Source organism: Bos indicus, chromosome 17 (assembly GCF_029378745.1).
Source record: "Bos indicus isolate NIAB-ARS_2022 breed Sahiwal x Tharparkar chromosome 17, NIAB-ARS_B.indTharparkar_mat_pri_1.0, whole genome shotgun sequence".
NCBI lineage: Eukaryota > Metazoa > Chordata > Mammalia > Artiodactyla > Bovidae > Bos > Bos indicus.
This window is the reverse complement of record NC_091776.1, coordinates 44,223,420-44,245,872: the sequence shown is the minus strand read 5'-3', so window position 1 is coordinate 44,245,872 and position 22,453 is coordinate 44,223,420. Positions and strand designations below refer to the sequence as shown.

The 22,453-nt window shown below is 41.4% G+C and overlaps 1 protein-coding gene across 2 annotated transcripts; it reads left to right on the top strand.

The window, feature by feature from the left end:
* The first annotated feature begins 48 nt into the window (after positions 1 to 48).
* On the top strand, positions 49 to 21,142 carry ZNF891 (zinc finger protein 891). 2 transcript variants are annotated; one of them, XM_070769257.1, is made up of 3 exons: positions 49 to 270; positions 611 to 675; positions 9,179 to 21,142. In XM_070769257.1, exon 3 carries the CDS (start codon positions 9,292 to 9,294, stop codon positions 10,927 to 10,929), a length of 1,638 nt encoding a protein of 545 aa, XP_070625358.1. In that variant the 5' UTR covers positions 49 to 270; positions 611 to 675; positions 9,179 to 9,291; the 3' UTR covers positions 10,930 to 21,142. The 2 variants fall into 2 exon arrangements, with proteins under 2 accessions (XP_070625358.1, XP_070625359.1); XM_070769258.1 differs by lacking the exon at positions 611 to 675.
* Positions 21,143 to 22,453: the final 1,311 nt, after the last annotated feature.

The following is a 22,453-nucleotide window of genomic DNA, read 5'->3' as shown; positions in this document are numbered from 1 at the left end:
CCCAATCCCTCGCGCACGCGCTCCACGTCCACTCACGACCAGCCGAGAAGCGTTATCCGAACGCAAAACCCAGAGACGCTCCGCAGGGTGGCGCGGGGGCTCCTGGTAAATGTAGTCCTGGCCCTGGCTCCGCGGCCAGGCGAGCGCGCGCCTCTGCCCTGCTGTTCTCGGTTGAGAGCATCGGTTCGGCTACCTGCACCTCGTGCTCGCTGCTTCCTTTTCACCGCGGCCTGGTGGTTCCGACCCGAGGGCCGTGAACCCTGAGGACAGGTGAGCGCGTAGGCTCACGGACGTCAAGGAGATGCGGTAGGGAGAGGGGACAAGGGGCTGGCGGGTTCTCCAGGCTGTCGGCCGTGGGTAGGGGGCGGCGTTCTTGCGGCCCGGGTTTCCTGGGACGGACTCAGGCTCGGGGTGGGTGTTTTGGGGTGAGCAGCGCCAGGCGCTGGGGAAGAGTCTGACTTTCTTCCGTGAGTGAGAGGAGCAGAGGTGTCCAGCTTGTACTTCTTACTTTATTCTGGTGCTTTTTTTCAGTCTGTCTTAACACCTGTCAGTTGAAAAAAAAAAAAAAAAAAGCATAACCTAAAAGTTGAGAATTATGTTTTTTTTTTAGGGGGTGTATTGTTGAGCAATTAAGCCAGGGAGCAGCCTCTCAGCTTTGAGGAACCTTCCCAAGAGGTAAGGGGGGAGCCAGGATATACAGGAGATTTGCGACAAAAGCCAGGTAGTTAGAACATAAAACAAAATTACATTAAAGAAAACCAAACATCAAGTTAATGATTTTAGCACATTTCTATGTATGGGGAGATGTAAGAGTCTGGGCTTATTGAAAGCATTCCTCTGATAAGGATTTTCACTCTCCAGGGACAGTATCCTATGTTTCTCCATCCTGAATCCCTTCAGGGTGCTGATCTGCAGTGGCCAGATCACCTGAAGGCTGCAGCATTCTTTGCTGATATGGCAAATGACATTCTTGTAACACAGTGCCTCCTCTTGGTCATAACATTTCATGAAAATTTTTTTTTTTTTTTTTACTATGTCGTGGCATGTGGAATCTTAGTTTCTACACCAGACATAGAACCTGTGCCCCCTAAAGTGGAAATGCAGAGTCTTCATCACTGGATCATTGGGGAAGTCTGCATGACCAATTTAGTCCACTGTGCTGGGAAGGCTCTCATTCCTAAATCAGGAAAAGATTCTGTTGATAGGCCATTTGATGTGCTGAGGATTTTTGTTTGGTCCTTGGTGGCTCAGATGGTAAAGAATCTGCCTGCAATGCAGGAGACCCAGGTTCAATTCCTGTGTCGGGAAGATCCCCTGGAGAAGGGAATGGCAACACACTCCAATATTCTTGCCTGGAGAATTCCATGGACAGAGGAGCCTAGCAGGCTACAGTCCATGGGGTTGCAAAGAGTGGGACAGGACCGAGCGACTAACACTTTCACTTTTTCACTTTATGTTTTTTTTTTGATTAGACACTGTTGATCGTCTGAAATTCTCTGGATTGCTTGTATTACTCGTTTATTATGATCCAGTAGACGTTTTCCCTTGTTGCTTCTAACCATATTTAGAGTTGTACTATTACATTAATTATGTGTAGAGTTATATATATGATTAACAGTTTTGAGATATTAATTTTGTTGGAGGCCTAGTAACACAATGTGTAATGCAAGAGACAACAGTCTTGTAAAACAGAATATAATGCAACTGGTAACATTAATACCATAGCAGACAGAGACACAAGGCATAAATAATTTGAAAATGAGAGAGAGCAAATTAAAACAATGATTAGTATAACTAGTTGTAATCTTGACATAATAGGCCAAGTCATCTGGAGTCAGTCAGCTGGAGAAGCCAAATTATGGAAGGATCAGGTAGAGAGAAAAAGATAAATGTTTTATCTTTGTTTACAAAAGTATTCTTAGAATGACATGGTCAAAGGTCTAATTACAAGGCAGTTGCCAAGAAACTTGCATATTTCTGTGACATAAAGCATTTCAATAACTAGAATTATGACTGGTAACATTATACCAGGACATACCATATTTTTAGAAATGCCAAATAAGTTTTGGAATATCTGTATTAATGACATTTACCGATACAATATAACCTAAGATTTATCTCCAGTCACCCGACAATGCTTCTCAAGTAATTCAACATACCAAGTAAGCCTAGTTTAATATTCTTCTGTCAGATGTCTCAGGGCTCCTTTGAAGCATCTCAGAGTTGGCTAAAGGTCAAAAGAACTCTTTTTAGTTAGAATTTGACATATACAAAATTACTTTTTCGGGGCTCCTTTTCTACGAACTTTCCAAAACTTTCTGTATCCACATTAGGTTGTCCCGTATTTTTTTTTATCAAGAAATAACCAACTACAGGACAAAATCACCCTTATTTACCCAACAAATTCACTTCTATTCTTCATACCTTCGTTTACCGAAAACATAACTTCTAATCCCCTTGCACATTAAAATGCTTTCCTTAATATTTATTGATTATATTTCAGTTTTAACCCTTCAAACCTTAATCTCTAGGGAAAGCGGGCGTGCAGCATGCAGTTGTGAACTGTTTGTCATTGCAGCATTTCCTGGTTGGCAAACTTGGAATTTTCCATAACCCCTAGTAGCATGTATTTTCTGATTTCTTTCTTCAGTGTCTTACAAGACATGTGTCTAAAAATCCCAAACATCTTTAGTTTCTGTCTCATAAGGAGACAAAAGGAGGTAAATTTAGACCTGTTTAAGCAATTAATGTTCACGTGTTTTATCTTACCTGAAATGACCTGGCTATTTAATGAATTCCCATCATTTAACTTAACTTAGAAAAATTCAAGTTACTAAAAATCAGGAGAAACTATTTTAGATATATAATTATTCCTAAAGAGTTCACTTGAAAACTCTTACCTCATTTACTTTTATAAGTTATGAAAATACCATCCTACCAAGTTAATTTTTTGCTGACAAATCTGCAACAGAAATAACATGAACATATTGACCTTCAATAAACCTAGGTACAATAAAAATAAGACCTGTCTATATTGAATAAACCAGCAAGCTTATAAGCTAGCTTTAATACTGAATGTTAATTAATATTGAGTATTTCCTCTAGATCATGTGAGCCTGGAATTCATTCTGACCAGTTTTTTTTTATATTTTGAAATATTTAATTTGTAAGTGCTTACTTATAAGCCAGTTAAATAGAACTCTTTATAAGTTTAATTTTGATAATATTTTCTGAAGATAGAGACATCTATATGTATAATGTGTACACACACATATAAACAGACAGTCTAGAGATCTCATAGCATCACTTTAAAAACTTAGTTCTGAATCAGGTATTACAATATAAATTTAGTTTATAATTAACAGTGGGAATAAATTAAATTTACTTGCTTAGATGATTAAGGCTTTATTATTTGTGGAAAAATTTTTTAAGACTTCTATTTGTCCTTAATAAACCTTTAAGTGGGCTATGAATCAGATTTGGGGTGAGATGATTTCCAAATAAACTGAAAATTAAGAGTTCTGTATACTATTCATAGAACTTTAGGGTTCACTGTCTTCAAAAGCTTGAGTAAGGCATTCAATAAAGGCCCTCTGAGTGCACAGATTAGACCCAGAACAAAATCTGTTATTAACTTTGTTAGCAATGGCACCCCACTCCAGTACTCTTGCCTGGAAAATCCCATGGACGGAGGGCCTGGTGGGCTGTAGTCCGTGGTGTCGCTAAGAGTCGGACACGACTGAGTGACTTCACTTTCACTTTTCACTTTCATGCATTGGAGAAGGAAATGGCAGCCCACTCCAGTGTTCTTGCCTGGAGAATCCTAGGGACGCGGGAGCCTCGTGGGCTGCTGTCTATGGGGTCGCACAGAGTCAGACATGACTGAAGTGACTTAGCAGCAGCAGCAGCAGCCCCTGAATATTGGTCCCAGTTTTTACTTTATATTGTATGACTCTATTGGTTTCCTTTAGTAAGTTTAATTAAGATTTCTTGAGGGGCATATCTACATGCTGTCTTATAATAAAAGTACCAAGCAGGGGACATAGTACCAATTGGTCCCCAACAGTAAAGGAAGCCTATCAACAAGTCTTGGTCTTACAAGGAGTCATGGAAGCTTTGCCTTCTTTTATCCCCTGACCTTTTATCTATTTTATGTCAAATGCTCTGGGGTCCCTAGTAAAGGGTTGAACCAAGGGACTCAGGCCTTTTTTTGTCAATCTTTTAACTTGGTTAATTGGCCTGTTGCCCCAAGTAATTGTTGGTCAGCTATCTCAGTGTAATTTTTTCCAGCCCTTTATGTGTGTGTGTGTGTGTGTGTGTGTGTGTGTGTGTTTGGTTTGGTCTCGGTGGCCTTGGGCTGCAACAGCTTCAGTTCCTGGACAGAGATTGAGGTTGAGTTGTGGCACTGAGAGCACCGAATGCTAGGGACTAGACCAGTGGTCAGTGGCAAGGCCCTGGCGTTTCAGCTTTGCAGAAAATAAATGCCACAAAGATGGAAAGTAGTGAAACAAGTAAAGTGTTTATTAGGAGGAAAAAGAATCCATTACTTGTGTATAGACACACGGGTAGACTCAGAGAGTTGCACCCTTGGGGCAGTTTAAATCACTTACATGGGGCATTTCTTCTGATTTTCCTTTGGTCAGTCCTTTTTGATTTGCCTGATTTGGAGTACATATTTGGTATGTCTCAGGATCCTCCCATGCATCTCTTAGCCAAGATGGGTGTTACAGCAGAGGCCTATGGGTAGTTAGCATCATTTACTATGGGATGGCGCCCCCTCGTTTTTGTCCCCTAAGGAACTTCTCTGTGTTTGTGTAGTTGGGGAATCCTCCTGACTTTAAGACTGAAAAATAAGTGGTCACTTATCTTTTGTCTGGCCAAGGCCCAGCCTCCTCAGTTGTCCTGCTGTTTTCATCTTGGAGTATGGATCCACAGAGAATGAAACTCCAATTGTTTGCCCTGAGGGCCATCTATCTCCTGCTTCAGGGTAAATAAGGTGGACTTGTTTGGGGCCCTTTAATGTTGGGGACCAATGGGTGTCCCTTTGGCCCATCCAACCTGAGATAGTATTGCATCAAAACTTTTTGTTTTAATTCCCTTAATGTCTTTTTTATTTATCCCATTTCTTAATAACCATTGAGAGATTTATCTTTGTGGGGATGAGTTACTTTAAAATTTCCCCTTGTTAGGAAAAAGTTTGTAGACTTTCCTTCAGTTTTTTAAAATTTCCTGTTGACTTACCTAATTAACATTAATTTGTTTTTATTAGCATCTGTAAGATCCATTGAGGGGAAGCAGAGGCCACAAATAAGACTTCGCAAACTGGTGTTTTTTTTTTTTGTTTTAAATTAAAAGAGTTCTTAGGTTAATTATTTTATGTGTGTGTGTGCGTATAAATAATTTTATAATTTTTCCATCATTTAATGTGGTTTATTTCCCCCCATAAGTACCAAGAAAACAACTGTTTATAATGAGAGCTCTCTAAAAATTTACCAGTTTAGAAGTTTCTTCCATTTGATGGCTCCATCATCTGGCCATTAATGAAATATATGATAGTAGTGACCCAAACTAATAAGATGCAAGAGGCTTCCCTACAAGACAGTGTAAAGGATGCCACCTAAGCAAGACCCAGAAGGTTTACTCCCAAAAAGAGTTTAAGAAAGTGAAGGTCTTCATTGTACAGACTGACACAATGAAGGTTAAGATGGCAAAAAGCCCCAAACAGTTGGTACAGTCAGACAGATATTTGTCATCAAATGAACATGATATGTGTGCCTTTTGGATGGCAGAGACCAAGTTCTCAAGTCACACACACATATACCACATAAGAACAGGTAGAACATTTAGTCTCAAAGACACAGGAAAGAGAAATGCAGGTTCACCATAGAAGGGCTTTTATCTTTAAGGTCAGAATTCTGAAAAGATGTTTTATCAAGCTAACTTTCTCTAACTTGACTGTGTATGCAGAAAAAGGGCCCCATCATAGTCATTTTCAGGGTGAGATTTCCTTTAATCCCCAATTAGGTAGGTTCTTGCAAGTATGAGCTCTGTATGTACATAAATCTAGCTAGGGTGTTAGTTGGAGGTTGGCTTTCTGATTCCCCTAGCTTACCTGAGAGAATCTATTTCCCATTTTAAAATTGAATTTGTTGAGGATAAAATTTGCCAGTGAAATTATGTGGTGGACCAGTGTGCTGCTTATGAGCTTAATTCCTCTAGGTTTTTACCCTAGAGTCTTCTCTGCTCCTCTAATGTGTTTCAGTTATCCCTCTGGTAGTAGAAGACCATCATGGTGCTTTGATCACATAGTGTCTAGTTCTTATTTCTGTCCCCAGGAGAGTAAGTTTTTAAAGTTAACTTGAATGGATTTCCCTATAGGGATAGCTGGACACTATGAAGATTTGCCTTTAGCATTCCTGCAAGTTTCTCAGTTGCCTGAGAAAGCCATTGCTGGCCCTGAGATGTCCCTTCTTCAGAGCTGAAAGCTATTGTAATGTTTTCACTTTTATTCTGACAAATTCTTGCTAAGGTAGCCTTTTGAGGAAAAACATCAGGTCAACCTCCTACCTAACCACTCAGCCCAGATTACTCAGTGTCTTTCTTAGTTTTTAAAGTGTCTTTCAATTGAACAAATCCTGCTGTCTTTCATCCTGGGTCCCCCAGGATCTTCCAACTGTGTATGTGAAGTAGGGTGGTGGCAGTGGTAACTTTTTTATAGTGTCTGTCAACCAAGCGCCCCTAGTATCTTTCACCTGGTGAGCCAAGTACCTGTTGTACACCCTCAAATAAAATGCGGTATCATCAGCAAGTAGTTGGGAGAACCAGGAGAAGCAAGAGAGATTCACCATATTCATTTGAACTCTTTGAAGAGGCAGATGGGCACAGGAGGCCTGTACTAAGACTCTGGCTCATTGTAGAGTTCATGTGAAGGAGAGAAGTCAACTCTGGGTCCCTTAGTTGGTTGCCAGAACTGTTAACTGAAAAAAAATACACAACCTGAAAGTTGAGAATTATATTTTATTCTGTGAATTTTCTTAATAGCTTTGAGAGATTGCTCCAAAGAGAAGGGAGGAGCCAGGATATATAGGAGTTTTTATAAGAAAGAACTGGTAGTCGGAACATCAAAAAAATACTGTTAATTAAAGAAAACTAGATATCTCAGGTTAATGAATTTAGCACTTTTTGTGTATGGGAAGATGCAAGAGTCCGAGTTTATTGTAATTATTCCTTTGCTATGCGCCTTATCTATCTAGGGTCAGTATCCTGTGTTTCTCCATGCTGAATCCCCTCAGGATACATAGTCTAGGGTGGCTGTAGTGGCTGGATGGCTTGAAAGCCACAACATCCTTTGTTGTGACATCCTTTGTCCGCACACCTTAATCTGTTACTGAGCTGTATCACAGTAATGAGATATCGTTTCTCTGTGGCAAACTTTAAATTAAAGAATGTAAGATTGTATGAACGTTATTTCAACCATGAGTCAAAGAAACAAGGTGGGAGTGGAGTTAAACATTTATGAGGTAACAGAAAATTTTTAAGACTGCCTGGTGTATTTGACATTAAGGAATTATTACTAGTTTTATAGGTGTGATAATAATATCTTGGTTAGGAGTTTTTAATTTCAGAGATAAATTCTGAAATATTTATGAGTAATACATCATTCCCAGACAGATCTGCTTCAAAACAAGAGTGATGGATACAAGAGTGTTCATTATAACCTGACATTATAATAACAATAATAGTTTTTCTGCTTTTCAGCCATTCCTGCATTCCTGGTTAAACCCTGCTTGAATGTGACATTGTATTATTACTTTAATACACTGCCATATTCAATTAACTAATATTTTACTTAGAACTTTTTCAATGTTCATAATTAAGATTGCACTTTAATCTTTTTTTGTACTATCCTTGCAAGATTTTACTAGTCTCATGAGTAATTCGAGAAGCACAGATTTTTTTCTTCTATTTGGTAAAATGATTTTTCCCTTGAAAGTTTTGGGCTCAAAATCTTTTGGGATAGATACTGGACTTCTGTTTCAATTTTAAATGGTAGTGATTAATTTCAGTTTGTAGTTGTTAATTGAGTCAGTTCTGGGCATGTATGATGGGGAGTGTTCTGGATACTCAGGATACCTGCAAGGAACAAATCAGATGTATATTTCTATATGATTTACATTAAAATGACAGTCTTATGTACACTTCTGGATTAGGTACATAAAATCTACCTGTTGAAGATCTTTGTCTAAATAAAAATGTGAGTTCTCTAATTTTGTCCATTAAACTTGAACTCTATTAGAGTATAATACTGAGATAGAAGTCTTATATTTGAAAGTTATCAACTAACCTTAAAAAAGTGAGATTTGTAAAAATATTAGCGTAATATATTATTGCATGATTTGTTGTGATCCTTAAAGTTTCCAAGCATTCCTCATTTCTATTCACACAATGTGTCAGTTGTTTCAATATTTATATTATAAAAATTATTCAGGAAGTATTGTACCATCTGAAATTTAAAGGCCTCAGTCTCAAAACTTAGAACATAGTTCATGCCTCTTTGTTAATCCCATTCAAGTTTTAGATAGAATGAATTATCATAAGGAAATATGGACTTTGGGGACAGAGATTAAATTGAAGGTAATCAAATGAACATTTGTTTCAAAGTCACGTTTACCTTTAACAACTCCAATAAAATTCTAAGTAGGGTAGCAGCCAAATCATTAGTCCTATTAATTACATGTGAGGTTGTTTAGGTAAATACCTAGTTACATATACAATAAATAAATTTACCTAAAACAGTTGTGATTAGCAGGAAAATTATTTTTTATTTTAAAAAGTGAACTGAAAAAGTAGTAAGGTATGCATGAAATTCAAGAAAATGTGCCTTTTTTAAACTGATTCTCTTTGACTTCAATTTTTAAAAATCTTGTTTTTCTACCCAGAGCTCAGTAGTAGTCTACAGGAGAAGCCAGTATAAATAACCAAGGCAGTAGTTCTAGAAGGGGGCCAAAGATGACTATGTTGCATATCAATACAAATCCCAATAAATGTTTTAAATTGATGAGACCTTGCTGGAAGGTACAGGGGAGGGTCTACAATTGTTTGTTTTTTTTACCTTGCCTCCCATGGAACCCTGTTTTTACCTTTCTTCTTTTACCCGAACCTGCCTCTTTGGCTACAGGGAGGACACCCAGTGAAATGCATTCCTGACCTGATTGGACCAGAGAAACAAAAAAAAGTATCCAGATCTCTCAGCCCTGTTGTACAGGTGGATGTCACATTCAAACGCTCAAGATGGCGGCCACTGACCTATCCTCAATATGGGCTCTGCCTGCACAGGACTCTGCCTGTTTCTATATGAGAAATACTAAGGGGGAAAGGATAGTGCCAGGATTCCCAGCAACTTGGTTACAGGGACCAATGTCTTTTAAAGATGTGGCTGTGGAGTTCACCCAGGAGGAGTGGATGATGCTGGACTCTGCTCAGAGAAGTATGTACAGAGATGTGATGTTGGAAAACTATATAAATCTCACCTTAGTGGAATATCAATTATGCAAGCCTGTGATCTCCCTGTCGGGTCAAGAAGACATAAGAACTGTGAAAAGCAGAATTCGCCAAGGCACCTGTCCAGACTGGGAGATTCAATTCAAAACCAAAGAGTCAACTTATAATCAGAATATTTTGGGTGAAAAATCATCTGGTGGCATGAAAATAATAAGATTCACAATGGATGATTGGTCTTCTACATTAAAAGAAGACTGGGAATGTGGTAGAATCAGAAAACAACATAACATCCCAGAGGGAATTTTGAGGCAAGTGACATTTACTCAAAAGAAGACAACATCTCAGGAGAGATTGTTTGACTATCATGAATTAGAGGAAAACTCTAAACTTAGATCAACACTTGTTTTTTCAAGGAGAGTTTCTACCAGTAAACATTGCCATAAATGTTACTTAAATATTGAGTGTTTGAAGCATAATCCAATCCTAAACAATTTTGAAAATATCTCTGTAAGTGAGAGGCTCTGTGAAAGTCATGAATTTGACAGAACTCTGTGGCATCTTGAAAGAACTCAAATAGCACAGAGAGTGTACACATATTGCAAATGTGATACACACTTCAAACATAATAATATGCTTCCTATATGCAACAATTTTCTCATGGTGGAGAATTCCTATGAATGTAATAAAAACAAAATCTTTTGTCATCATTCATCCCTTGAGCAACAGGAGCAAACTCCTACTGACGAGAAACATGAATGTAATCAGTGTGGAAAAACTTTCAAAAGGATTTCTAATCTTATTTTGCACAAGGGAAGTCACATGAGTGAGAAACAATATGAATGTAAAGAATGTGGGAAAGTCTTCAATGATTCCTCAACCCTAAGGAGACATGTAAGAACTCACACTGGTGAGAAACCTTATGAATGTAATCAGTGTGGAAAAGCTTTCAGTCAAAAAACATCTCTTAAGGTTCATGTGAGAACTCACACTGGAGAGAAACCTTATGAGTGTAATCATTGTGGAAAATCCTTTGGCACAAGTTCTTACCTTATAGTGCACAAGAGAATACACAGTGGGGAGAAACGCTATGAATGTGATGACTGTGGAAAAGCCTTCAACACAAGCTCTCACCTTAAAGTTCACAAGAAAATACACACTGGAGAGAATCTTTATGAATGCACTGGCTGTGGGAAGGTTTTTAGTGGTCTCTCATCTCTTAAAATGCATGTGAGAACTCATACAGGGGAGAAACCCTATGAATGTAAGGAATGTAGGAAAACCTTCAGTGTTTCTTCTTCTCTTAGAAGACATGTGAGAACTCACACTGGAGAGAAACCCTATGAATGTATTCAATGTGGAAAAACCTTCAGTCAGAGTTCTTCACTTATTATACATAAGAGAATTCACACTGGAAGAGAAACCCTGTAACAGTTAAGAATGTGAGGCTGCCTTTTTCATTGTCTTAAGGTGGATTTCATGGCCATTGTTTCAGTGTTTGTTCTCTAAAATAAGCATTTGAGGCTATCAATAGTCCTATAAACACACCTTTAGCTATATAACACATTTTGGTCTATGATAATTTGTTTTGTTTTAAATCTAAGTGTTGTCTAATATCCACTATGACATTAAGTCTTTTTTGATCCATGAGTGTTTAAAATCATGTATTTTTAATATGTTTGCAGTTACCTTATTGATTTTTTAAGTTAATTGTATTAAGTTCAAAGTATCTGAACTATATGATACTACTTTACTAGCATTTTCTTGAGAGTTGCTTTCTGGCCTGGTGTGACAGATACTGCTAGTAGCCAAATGAATATTCACTTCATCCCTCCCTACTGGCAATCCTATTTTAGCTTATATCAACACGTCTAATTATAGAACTCTTTTCAGCAGCTTTGCTGCCATGCGGAGCCATTCCCCTCATTCCTGATGAATCAAATATAGACAGTATTACTGGGGACAGATCTATCTAGTGTTTTCTCTTTGCCTTTTGCACTTTGTCATTCTATCTTCCCTTTGGATATTGCACTCATAAAGCTGAATGAGTCATCTTGTGACCAGGAGGATGACAAGCATGGCCTAAATAAGGATGATGTCAGAGAGATCCTGGTTTCACAAAGATATCTTCAAATGGTTGTACCAGCACTACACTGCCTATATTTGGGCATATTTTTATATGAGAAAAATAAGCTTATTGGAATAGAGTCAATACAGTAATCTTACTGTCTTTTTTTTTTTTTTTTAAAGACAAAGGTCACAAGGTTTGTAGTTAAATATTTTATGCTGACTGTACAAATTTGGATAATACCATAGAAAAGGGAGGAATGGAAATGATATGTTGATAGAACTTTTGGGCTTAGTGTAGAGTGGATGGAGCTGAGGTCATTGAAAGCAGGTGTCAGAGAAGCAGGAAGGAAATCCCAACATTTCAGCATGAGAAAACCAGTGAGTCTTCAAGTAAAGGGGAAGTTACTGATTTTAAATGCTGAGTGAACCCTTGAGATTTGCTACTTGGTGTTACAGATACTGACCAGAGTAGCTCTAATTTATTAAGAAACAAAATACAGAAAGAGGAACTTATGATGGAAGTAAAAAGCAGTAGTTACAATTTGTCTTACTCATGTTATATGAGACATTAGATGAGCAGGCTTATATGTTGATCTGGACCTGAGGAGATGTCTAGGATGGAGATACAATTTTAGCAACATCAGGAGATAGACTGGGTAATGGGTTTTGTGGAGGTTACTAAAATTGCACAGGGAAAATGGATAGTGTGAAAAGAGAATGTCTACCACTGACCAAGGAGACCTATATCTAAAGTAAGTAAAACTAGAATTTTACTAAACCAGAACAAATTAGTGTTTGAAGAAGGAAGGTAAAATCAGTTGTTTAAATGCTACTATGAGGTTAAACTAAGATCATGGCATCTGGTCCCATCACTTCATGGGAAATAGATGGGGAAACAGTGGAAACAATGTCAGACTTTATTTTTGGGGGCTCCAAAATCACTGCAGATGGTGATTGCAGCCATGAAATTAAAGGACGCTTACTCCTTGGAAGGAAAGTTATGACCAACCTAGATAGTATATTGAAAAGCAGAGACATTACTTTGCCAACAAATGTCTGTCTAGTCAAGGCTATGGTTTTTCCAGTGGTCATGTATGGATGTGAGAGTTGGACTGTGAAGAAAGCTGAGCACCAAAGAATTGATGCTTTTGAACTGTGGTGTTGGAGAAGACTCTTGAGAGTCCCTTGGACTGCAAGGAGATCCAACCAGTCCATCCTAAAGGAGATTAGTCCTGGGTGTTCATTGGAAGGACTGATGCTGAAGCTGAAACTCCAATACTTTGGCCACCTTGAAGAGTTGACTCATTGGAAAAGACCCTGATGCTGGGAGGGATTGAGGGCAGGAGGAAAAGGGGATGACAGAGGATGAGATGGTTGGATGGCATCACCGACTCGATGGACATGAGTTTGAGTGAACTCCAGGAGTTGGTGATGGACAGGGAGGCCTGGCGTGCTGCGATTCATGGGGTCGCAAAGAGTCGGACACAACTGAGCGACTGAATTGAACTGAACTAGGTGTAAATACTGAATGGTATATTGAGGATGGGTGGTAGATTGGGATGAGTTTAATGATAAAGGATGAGGAAGTAAAGAATAAACATGGACAAATTTGGATAGTAGGAGAAACATAGGGAAGTTGCTGAAAAGGGATTTGGTCAAGGTGTTATAGCCAAACATTCCAAAAAGAAAACTCAGTCAGAAGGACAGTGTGGATAGTGGAGTGCAGTTTATGTATTTATTTATTTTTTTTAACTTCATTAATTTTGGCTGCCCCAGCTCTTAGTTGCAGCACTCAGGATCTTATAATTGCGGCATGTGGGATCTTTAGTTACAGCATGTGAACTCTTCGTTGTGGAATGTGGAATCTAGTTCCCTGACCAGGGATTGAACCCAGACCCCCTGCATTGGGAGCTTGGGGGCTTAGCCACAGGACCACCAGGGAAGTCCCCTGAAGTGCAGTTTATTACACCAGTGGGTCCGAGACAGAGTTTCCTCCTTAGCCAAGGACCCCAACTGATTTTTGTGACAACCTTTTATACCCAAAGTGTACATGTCCAAGCCCACATCCTCAGATTCTCCAAAGTCCACTCTGGACAATGTTAGTAAGAGATACAGTCAGGTTACAGCCATGAATTTACATTCTAAAGCTATCTGGACATACAATTTGGTCTACATCAATAAGTATTATTAAGATTACGTGGTGGATGTTGCATTCCTTCTGGCTCCAGGAGGTCTAGCTACAGGGTCTGCTTGGCCTGGTTTTTATCCAGTCAGGGCAACCTGCTCTTTTGCTTTTTCATTCCCCCTTCTTGATGCTCTCAACTTCTAGTATGAGCATCACTCGTAGGGATGTATTGTACATTAGCTCTTTTGGCATATATTTGGGTGAATGCAGCCAATCTCAGCGACACCAACCAGACAATATACTGGAGAATACAAGGTCCACATAACAAAATTAACAGAGCAACTACAACAAGATTAACATAGCCTTCCACCAATTGCCCTTTATCCATGGCCAAACAGAAGTCCAAAAAGGAGGGTTATCATTAAACATAGATTTTACCTGTTTTTTCATGTTATCTAGAGCAGCTGATACATTGCCAGATAAATCAGGAATATACACACAACATTCAATTTTAATTATAGCACAGGTCCCTCCTTGGGTGGCTGTAAGTATGTCTGCTGCTAAGTCGCTTCAGTCGTGTCCGACTCTGTGCGACCCCATAGACGTCAGCCCACCAGGCTCCCCCGTCCCTGGGATTCTTCAGGCAAGATCACTGGAGTGGGTTGCCATTTCCTTCTCCAATGCATGAAAGTGAAAAGTGAAAGTGAAGTCGCTCAGTCGTGTCTGACTCTCAGCGACCCCTTGGACTGCAGCCTACCAGGCTCCTCCATCCATGGGGTTTTCCAGGCAAGAGTACTGGAGTGGGGTGCCATTGCCTTCTCCGGTAAGTATGTCTAAAGCCATCCAATTTTGAATCACTTCCCTTCTTATTTGTATTTGTTCTTCATTTAAAGCTTGGATAGCCTTTGTGTTGTCCAGGAGGGCCTGTTTCTTGAAGTTAGTTAGAGCTTCTACTTTAATTATAATATCTGTTGTTCCTATAGATGGTATGAACAAGGCAGCTAGATAATCATACCATTGAAATACATACCTTGCCCACCACACATGTAAATACAGCAAATTTACTGGGGCTTGTTATAAGGATGGCTTAATACTTCCATGAGCAAAGGCAAATCCTAAAGTGCAGCGGCCGACCCAACCAACTGGAAGCCAAGACCATAAATTTGACCCGCACAGCCATTGAATGTTGTTAGGGGCCACCCATCGGATCCCAGGGTTGTTTTTCCAGTCTGAGCCAGGCCAGCGAGCTGGTAAATCTTGGCAATAGGTGACCTCTAATATTTGGTTACATTGCTCAGAAGATAAGTATCCCATGTATTTCAATTCTTTTGGATCTATGGGATAGTCACCAAATCCAATCTTTTGCTCCCTTTGTTCCCAGCAGATAGGGATAGGGACAATAGGCTGGGCTTTTTCTGGAGTCATCCAAAAATATTCACCCCATATCTGGTAAAATTGTTCAAAGTACCTGATGGATTGGCCCCTTTTATTGGCCATAGAGTTCTTATCTTTACTATTTTTTTAAGTAAAAACTATAGGCTTTTGTCACTTCTGTAAAGCTTGCATTTACTTCAGATGTCACCCCATGGCCTTGATCAATCTGATTAGATTTCAGTTTATACCAAGAAAGAAGTGACAGATGGTGAGTTACCAAAGAGATTGTTGTTTCTTTGTTGTCTCAAAAAGGAACAGAGGGGGCTAAAGTCCTCTCTATGGAGGGGAGACACCCACCAAGGGAATCTATCTATTACTGACAAAGGCATTGCCCCACAAACCCAACAGTTAGAAGTGTTATGGAAGTTCGCATAGGAATGTGCCATGAGATAAAAATGTTTTGTGTTGAAATTATGGTTAGTCCCAAGATGATACAGGAAAGTCCATGTAGCAGGAGTTGATTGCAGAGCTTCATTTTTACTTTTTTATTTTTAAGATGATCTTGGTTTCATGGGGATCAGTGGGGTCCTTCTGTGCAGTCCACTCAGCATCCTCCAGGTCTGCGTGGTATGTCCTCTTCACCCTTGTGTGATGGATCCAGGGAGTGACACCTGCGATTTTAACTGCTATAGGTGTAGTTAGAACAACAGTGTATGGACCCTTCCAGTGTGGGGCCAAGGAATCATACTTCTAGTCCTTGACCCACACTTGATCACTGGGCACAAATTCATGAATCTGTTCCCCAAGGGGGAATGGCACCCTTTCTTGGACAAACTTAGTTACCTGGTTTATTACCTTACTTAATTGTTCCATTTGCTGTGAAATCCCATCCCCTCTTACCTGTGGCAAATTTGCTAATACCTGTCTTACTATGGGAGTGTGTTTCCCATAGACAGTTTCATAAGGAGAATAACCATGGGAATGCGGGGTCACTCTTAATTTGAGCAAGGCCACTGGAAGTAAGTCCATCCATGAATAATCAGTCTTTATAATCCATTTTGAAAGTGTTTCTTTAAGGGTTCAGTTAGTTCTTTGCACCATTCTGGAACTTGGGCTTATATGCTGTATGTAATTTCCATTTGACATTTAGAGCTTTATATACCGGTTGAATTAAATCAGCTGTGAAAGCAGGGCCATTGTCTGATCATATACTTGGTGGGAACGTGAATCTGGGGATTATTTCCTGAGGCAGACAGCAAGCCACTTCATTTGCTTTTTCAGTTCAGGTGGGGAAGGCCTCCACCCATCCTGAGAAGGTACATACCATGACCAGTAAATAACAATCATGTTGGCAGGGTTTCATCTCAGTAAAGCCCACTTCTAAATGTTCAAAGGTCACAGTGTCCTTTAACTGTATTCCTGGAGATTTCTGCTTATGTCCGGGGCAGCATTGACCTCTGAGCAAGCAGAACAGTTCTGGGATTCCATTTTACACAGGGAAGAAAGCCGTGGTATTAAGAAATATTTCCAAATTAATTTTTACATTTTGTCACATCCCAAGTGGGTAGTCTGGTGTACCTGAGACACTAATGAAGGGGCTAATGCCTCGGGAACTAGCAGCCTGTGATCCAGCAGTTCCCACAAACTCTTTTCATTTTTGGTGGCCCTTTCTGTTTCAGCCAGCTGGTCTTGGGGCAGGGTATACTGTGGGAGAGTTGAAGTTAACTCCGGCATTGGCATTCTCGAGGGCACAAGAATCTTAACAGTCCCACCCCCAGCACCTACAAATTCCTCAGCCACTTGTTTTGCGGCTCTATCTGCCAGTTGGTTTCCCCCGCCATTGCGGGGTGGCCTGTTTATTCTCTGCAACCAACAGCAGGTCGTCTGCATACTATTATAGCCAGCATCTAAACCTTTCTGGGTGAAATGAGTCCAGGTTGGAAGCCAAGGCTTCCCCGAAAATGGTTGGAGAATTCTTAAATCCTTGCAGGAGGCGAGTCCAAGTAAATAGTCATTTGGTGCCCCCTGCTAGATCTTCCCATTCAAAGGCAAAAATGGGCTGAGATACTGGAGCAATGCAGATCCAAAAAAAAAAAAAAAAATGCGTCTTTTAGATCCAGGCAAGTATAGATCTTAGCACTAGGTGAGAGGAGGCTGAGCAAGTTATAGGGGTTAGAAACAGTGGGGTATAGGGTTACAGCTGCTTGTTTGACCAGTCTGAGGTCCTGCACAGGCTTGTAATCTAGACCCCTTCCTTCTTTACAGGTAGGATTGGTGTGTTCCAGGCTGACTGGCATTCAATCAGGATGCCCGCCTGTCATAGCTTATTAATATGTGGCAAGATGCCAACTCGGGCCTCCAGAGGTAGCAGGTACTGACGTTTCCTGACTGATATGGCATTGGGTTTGAATTCTCCTACCACCGGAACTTGATATTGGGTGAGCCCCGCCAGGGCGGGGGGTGGGGCGGGGTATATTCTGCCCAAACCTCAGGGAATTGTCAGATCAGCTCTCTCTCTCATGATTGTTTAGCCCATCTGGTTTCCCTTCCAGAGGGTCATACAACCTCCATTCATCTTTAGGGGTTTTTGAGAGGGAGAGTAAATAGGTGGTTGAGCCCACCCGGAGAGTGGGCCTGTCTTGGGGGGAAAAGGTCACTTGTACCCCCAATTTAGACAACAAGTCTCTCCCAGCAGAGGTACTGGGCATTCAGGAATTCATGAGTCACTTGATGTCCCCCCATCTGGCATTTCCAGGGTAAACATTTAAATGATCTGATCAGCTTTTCCCCAGTTACCTCTTCTATAGCATTGGCCTTTTCTGAGAGGGGTGCCACCAGTTTGGTCACCACTGACATTTCTGCTCCAGTATCCACCATAAAGTCAATAATTTGGTCCCCCACTTTTAGTTTTACCACGGGTTCTTCATAAGGGACCTTGTGTCTTTGAGCCCTGGCACCCCTATTCAGTCTCTAGTCTAGCCAGCCCTATAACAGCCGATACCAGTTCGTTTCCTCTGTTATTCTGGGGGCATTAATTTTTCCAGTGACCAAAGCCCTAGCATCAGGCACATTGGTTTGGTTGCAGGGCTGTCCTGGGCTTCCTTGCAGGAGGCTTGCCAGGAGAACAACCCCAATTTAGAGAGGGTGGAGGTTTGGGGGAAGGCCCAGGGAGGGGTCTTCCCAAGGCTGTGGCCAGTACCATGGTCCTCTGGTCGGCTCTCTTGTTACCTTCTCTCTGTTCTTTATCAGCCTCCTTTTCTGCCTCCACATCTCTGTTTCTGAATACCTTATCAGCAATCTCAATTATTTGTGAGCTGGTCATGGCTAATACTCCATTTGCCTTTTGGAGTTTGTCTGATATCAGGGTAGGCTTGAGATACAAATGCTGTGTTGTAGCCAAACACTCCGAGAAGCAAACTCACTCAGAAGGACAACATGGATAGTGGAGTGCAGTTTATTACACCAGTGGGTCCGAGACAGATTTCCTCTTTAGCCAGGGACCTCGACCGACTTTTGTGAAAATCTTATATACCTTAAGTGTACATGCTCAAACCCACATCCCCAAATTCCTTAAGCCTAGCCTGGGAAATGTTAAAGAGAGATACAATCATGTTACAGTCATGATTCATAATTTAAAAGGTCAGCTGGTTATACATTGTAGTTTACATCAATAGGTGCCGTAAAGATTACAAAAGTGATTGACTACATAGGGGATGGAATTCCAGTTGAGCTATTTCAAATCCTGAAAGATGATGCTGGGAAAGTGCTGCACTCAATATGCCAGCAAATTTGGAAAACTCAGCAGTGGCCACAGGACTGGAAAAGGTCAGTTTTCATTCCAATCCCAAAGAAAGGCAATGCCAAAGAATGCTCAAACTACTGCACAATTGCACTCATCTCACACGCTAGTAAAGTAATGCTCAAAATTCTGCAAGCCAGGCTTCAGCAATACGTGAATCGTAAACTTCCAGATGTTCAAGCTGGTTTTAGAAAAGGCAGAGGAACCAGAGATCAAATTGCCAACATCCGCTGGATCATGGAAAAAACAAGAGAGTTCCAGAAGAGCATCTATTTCTGCTTTATTGACTATGCCAAAGCCTTTGTGTGGATCACAATAAACTGTGGGAAATTCTTCAAGAGATGGGAATACCAGACCACCTGACCTGCCTCTTGAGAAATCTGTATGCAGGTTAGGAAGCAACAGTTAGAAATAGACATGGAACAGTGGACTGGTTCCAAATAGGAAAAGGAATATGTCAAGGCTGTATATTGTCACCCTGCTTATTTAACTTCTATGCAGAGTACATCATGAGAAATGCTGGGCTGGATGAAGCACAAGCTGGAATCAAAATTGCTGAGAGAAATATAAATAACCTCAGATATGCAGATGACACCACCTTTATGGCAGAAAGTGAAGAACTAAAGAGCCTTTTGATGAAAGTGAAAGAGGAGAGTGAAAAAATTGGCTTAAATCTCAACATTCAGAAAACTAAGACCATGGCATCTGGTCCTATCACTTCATGCAAATAGAAAGGTAAACAGTGGAAACATTGGCTGACTTTATTTTTGGGGGCTCCAAAATCACTGCTGATGGTGACTGCAGCCATGAAATTAAAAGACACTTACTCCTTGGCAAGAAAGTTATGACCAACCTAGACAGCATGTTCAAAAGCAGAGACATTACTTTTCCAACAAAGGTCCGTCTAGTCAAGTCTATGGTTTTTCCAGTAGTCATGTATGGATGTGAGAGTTGGACTGTGAATAAAGCTGAGCTCCGAAGAATTGATGCTTTTGAAGTATGGTGTTTTAGAAGACTCTTTGAGAGTACCTTGAACTGCAAGGAGATCTAACCAGTCCATCCTAAAGGAGATCAGTCCTCAGTGTTCATTGGAAGGACTGATGTTGAAGCTGAAGCTCCAATATTTTGGCCACGTGATGCGAAGAGCTGACTCATTTGAAAAGATCCTGATGCTGGGAAAGATTGAAGGCAGGAGGAGAAGGGGATGACAGAGGATAAGATGGTTGGATGGCATCACTGACTCAATGGACATGAGTTTGGGTAAACTGCGTGAGTTGGTGATGGACAGGGAGGCCTGGCGTGCTGCAATCCATGGGGTCGCAAAGAGTTGGACATGACTGAGCAAGTGAACTGAACTAAACTGAAAGTCTACAGGTCTTGCATAGTGTTTCATAAAACTCAGTAGGTGTTTTCAGTTTCCTTTTGGACTACTTCGGTTAGGTTTTGCCATATTAACAAGCTTTCGGGCCCCTCTCTTGAGACATTGCAAAATAGCCACCCCTTCCTTCCCTCTATGTTATAGTCCTAATCAGGCCTTTCATCAGGGGTGGCTAATTCTGCCCACCACTGTGGGTTCATGATACCCTCAGGGACCATTTCTCATAGCAATTTTCTAGTCTCAGTATGGATCCTGTGTCTTTCTTCAGTGCTGAAGAGGGAGAGTAGCAACTGAATTATGCCATCTCATGTAGGACAGTGGGTTGGAAAAATAGTCTCCATCAGCCTGATTATGCCATGTGGCTCCTCCGAGTACGGTGGAGTGTGTTTCTGCCAATTTAATATGTCCATAGAGGAAAACGGTTGGTAATGACAAGCTACAGGAGGTTGGTGGTAATGTCCGTCTGCTCCCTGAACTGGGGCTGCTGAAGCTCTCTGAGGGGCATTTGTAGTGGAGCCCTTTCCCCTTGCTCCTTGGCGGAGTGCAGCCTCCAGTGTTTCCTTCCCCCTTCCCTGTCAGTACTCACTGGGAGAGGTGGGTATAGTTTAGGAGGTTCTCTGGGGCTGAATCCTGTGGGTGTTGACTAGAAGCTCCTTTGCTGGGATTGGAGCTTGCCAAGATGGCAGCTCTATGATCTCTGGGGGAGCTGGTGGGAGGGCAGCTGCGGGAGCCCCAGCAGGCCCTGGATTGGGCAAGGTGGCCTCCGGTCCAGATGGAGAATTGGACGGCAGTGGGTCATCCATTATGGGGGAAGGTGCAAATCGTCCCTGTCTGGATCCTGCAAAATTTCTTTTTTGTCATCAATTTTTGTACCATTAATATTTTCCCTTTCCCTTTCTGAATGTAGAGCCTTGCCCAAGGAGGAGGATCTCGAGTCAACCATAGCTACGAGTCAATATATGGATATTGATCCGAGTGTCCTGGCTCTCCTGTGACTACTGTATAGACTGCTTCCACTATTTTGAAGTACATGGTGCCCTCTGGTGGCCATTCCTACCCCATAGTGGGCCATTCGACCTCAGAGTATGCGGAGGTGGTTAGGCACCATCTTTACCCCATAGTGAAAGTGAAGTCGCTCAGTCGTGTCTGACTCTTAGCGACCCCACGGACTGCAGCCCTCCAGGCTCCTCCATCCATGGGATTTTCCAGGCAAGAGTACTGCAGTGGGTTGCCGTTTCCTTCTCCAATGCATGAAAGTTAAAAGTGAAAGTGAAGTCGCTCAGTCACGTCCGACTCTTAGCGATCCCATGGACTGCAGCCTACCAGGCTCCTGCATCCATGGGATTTTCCAGGCAAGAGTACTGGAGTGGGGTGCCATTGCCTTCTCCATCCTACTAGCGCTACACATCTAAAACAGGAAGTGGTGTTTTGCTGCTGCTGCTGCTGCTGCTAAGTCACTTCAGTCGTGTCCGACTCTGTGCGACCCCATAGACGGCAGCCCACCAGGCTCCCCTGTCCCTGGGATTCTCCAGGTAAGAACACTGGAGTGGGTTGCCGTTTCCTTCACCCCAGAGTCTCCTCCAAATCCCTTCTTAAAATTTTAATCATGCACTCCAATACAGTTGCTTTAGATTCACTTCCCCCCATCTTGCTTACCTTCTTGGACCTTCTTCTTCCTTTTCTTTTTGTTCTGTGTACAAAGTTCTCAGTACCCTATGTACTTCTGCTGTTTCCACTCAATGAAACACTTAAATTGCCATTGGGGTGAGAAGAGCCTTACCTGCCGGATCCCAGAGGGAGAAGGGGGATCAGCGTGTCTTCACCTGCTGGTTGGATGGCCCAACCAGAACACCACATGGTCTAAGTCTGTTCTACCTTGGTGGGCTTGATCAGGTGCAGATGAAAACACAGATGGGTTAAATATCCCATGTTCCAGGCCATCTCCGGAAAAGCCAATTCATACTCACTTATGTATCCCCCTCCTTCTAGCCTGACAATTCTGAGGGGATCAAGAATTTCACAACAGATGGGACACCTTCTCGAGGAGGGCAGAATATGAGCACACAAAGACCAAGTTTCTTTCCCCAAAATCTCTCTCACAATTGCCTGGTAATAATTCACCCCAAGACGACGTGGACACCACCTTCTTTGTGACATTCACCCAAGTTTTTCCTTCAAAAGCCCTCTCACAATCGCCTGGTAATAATTT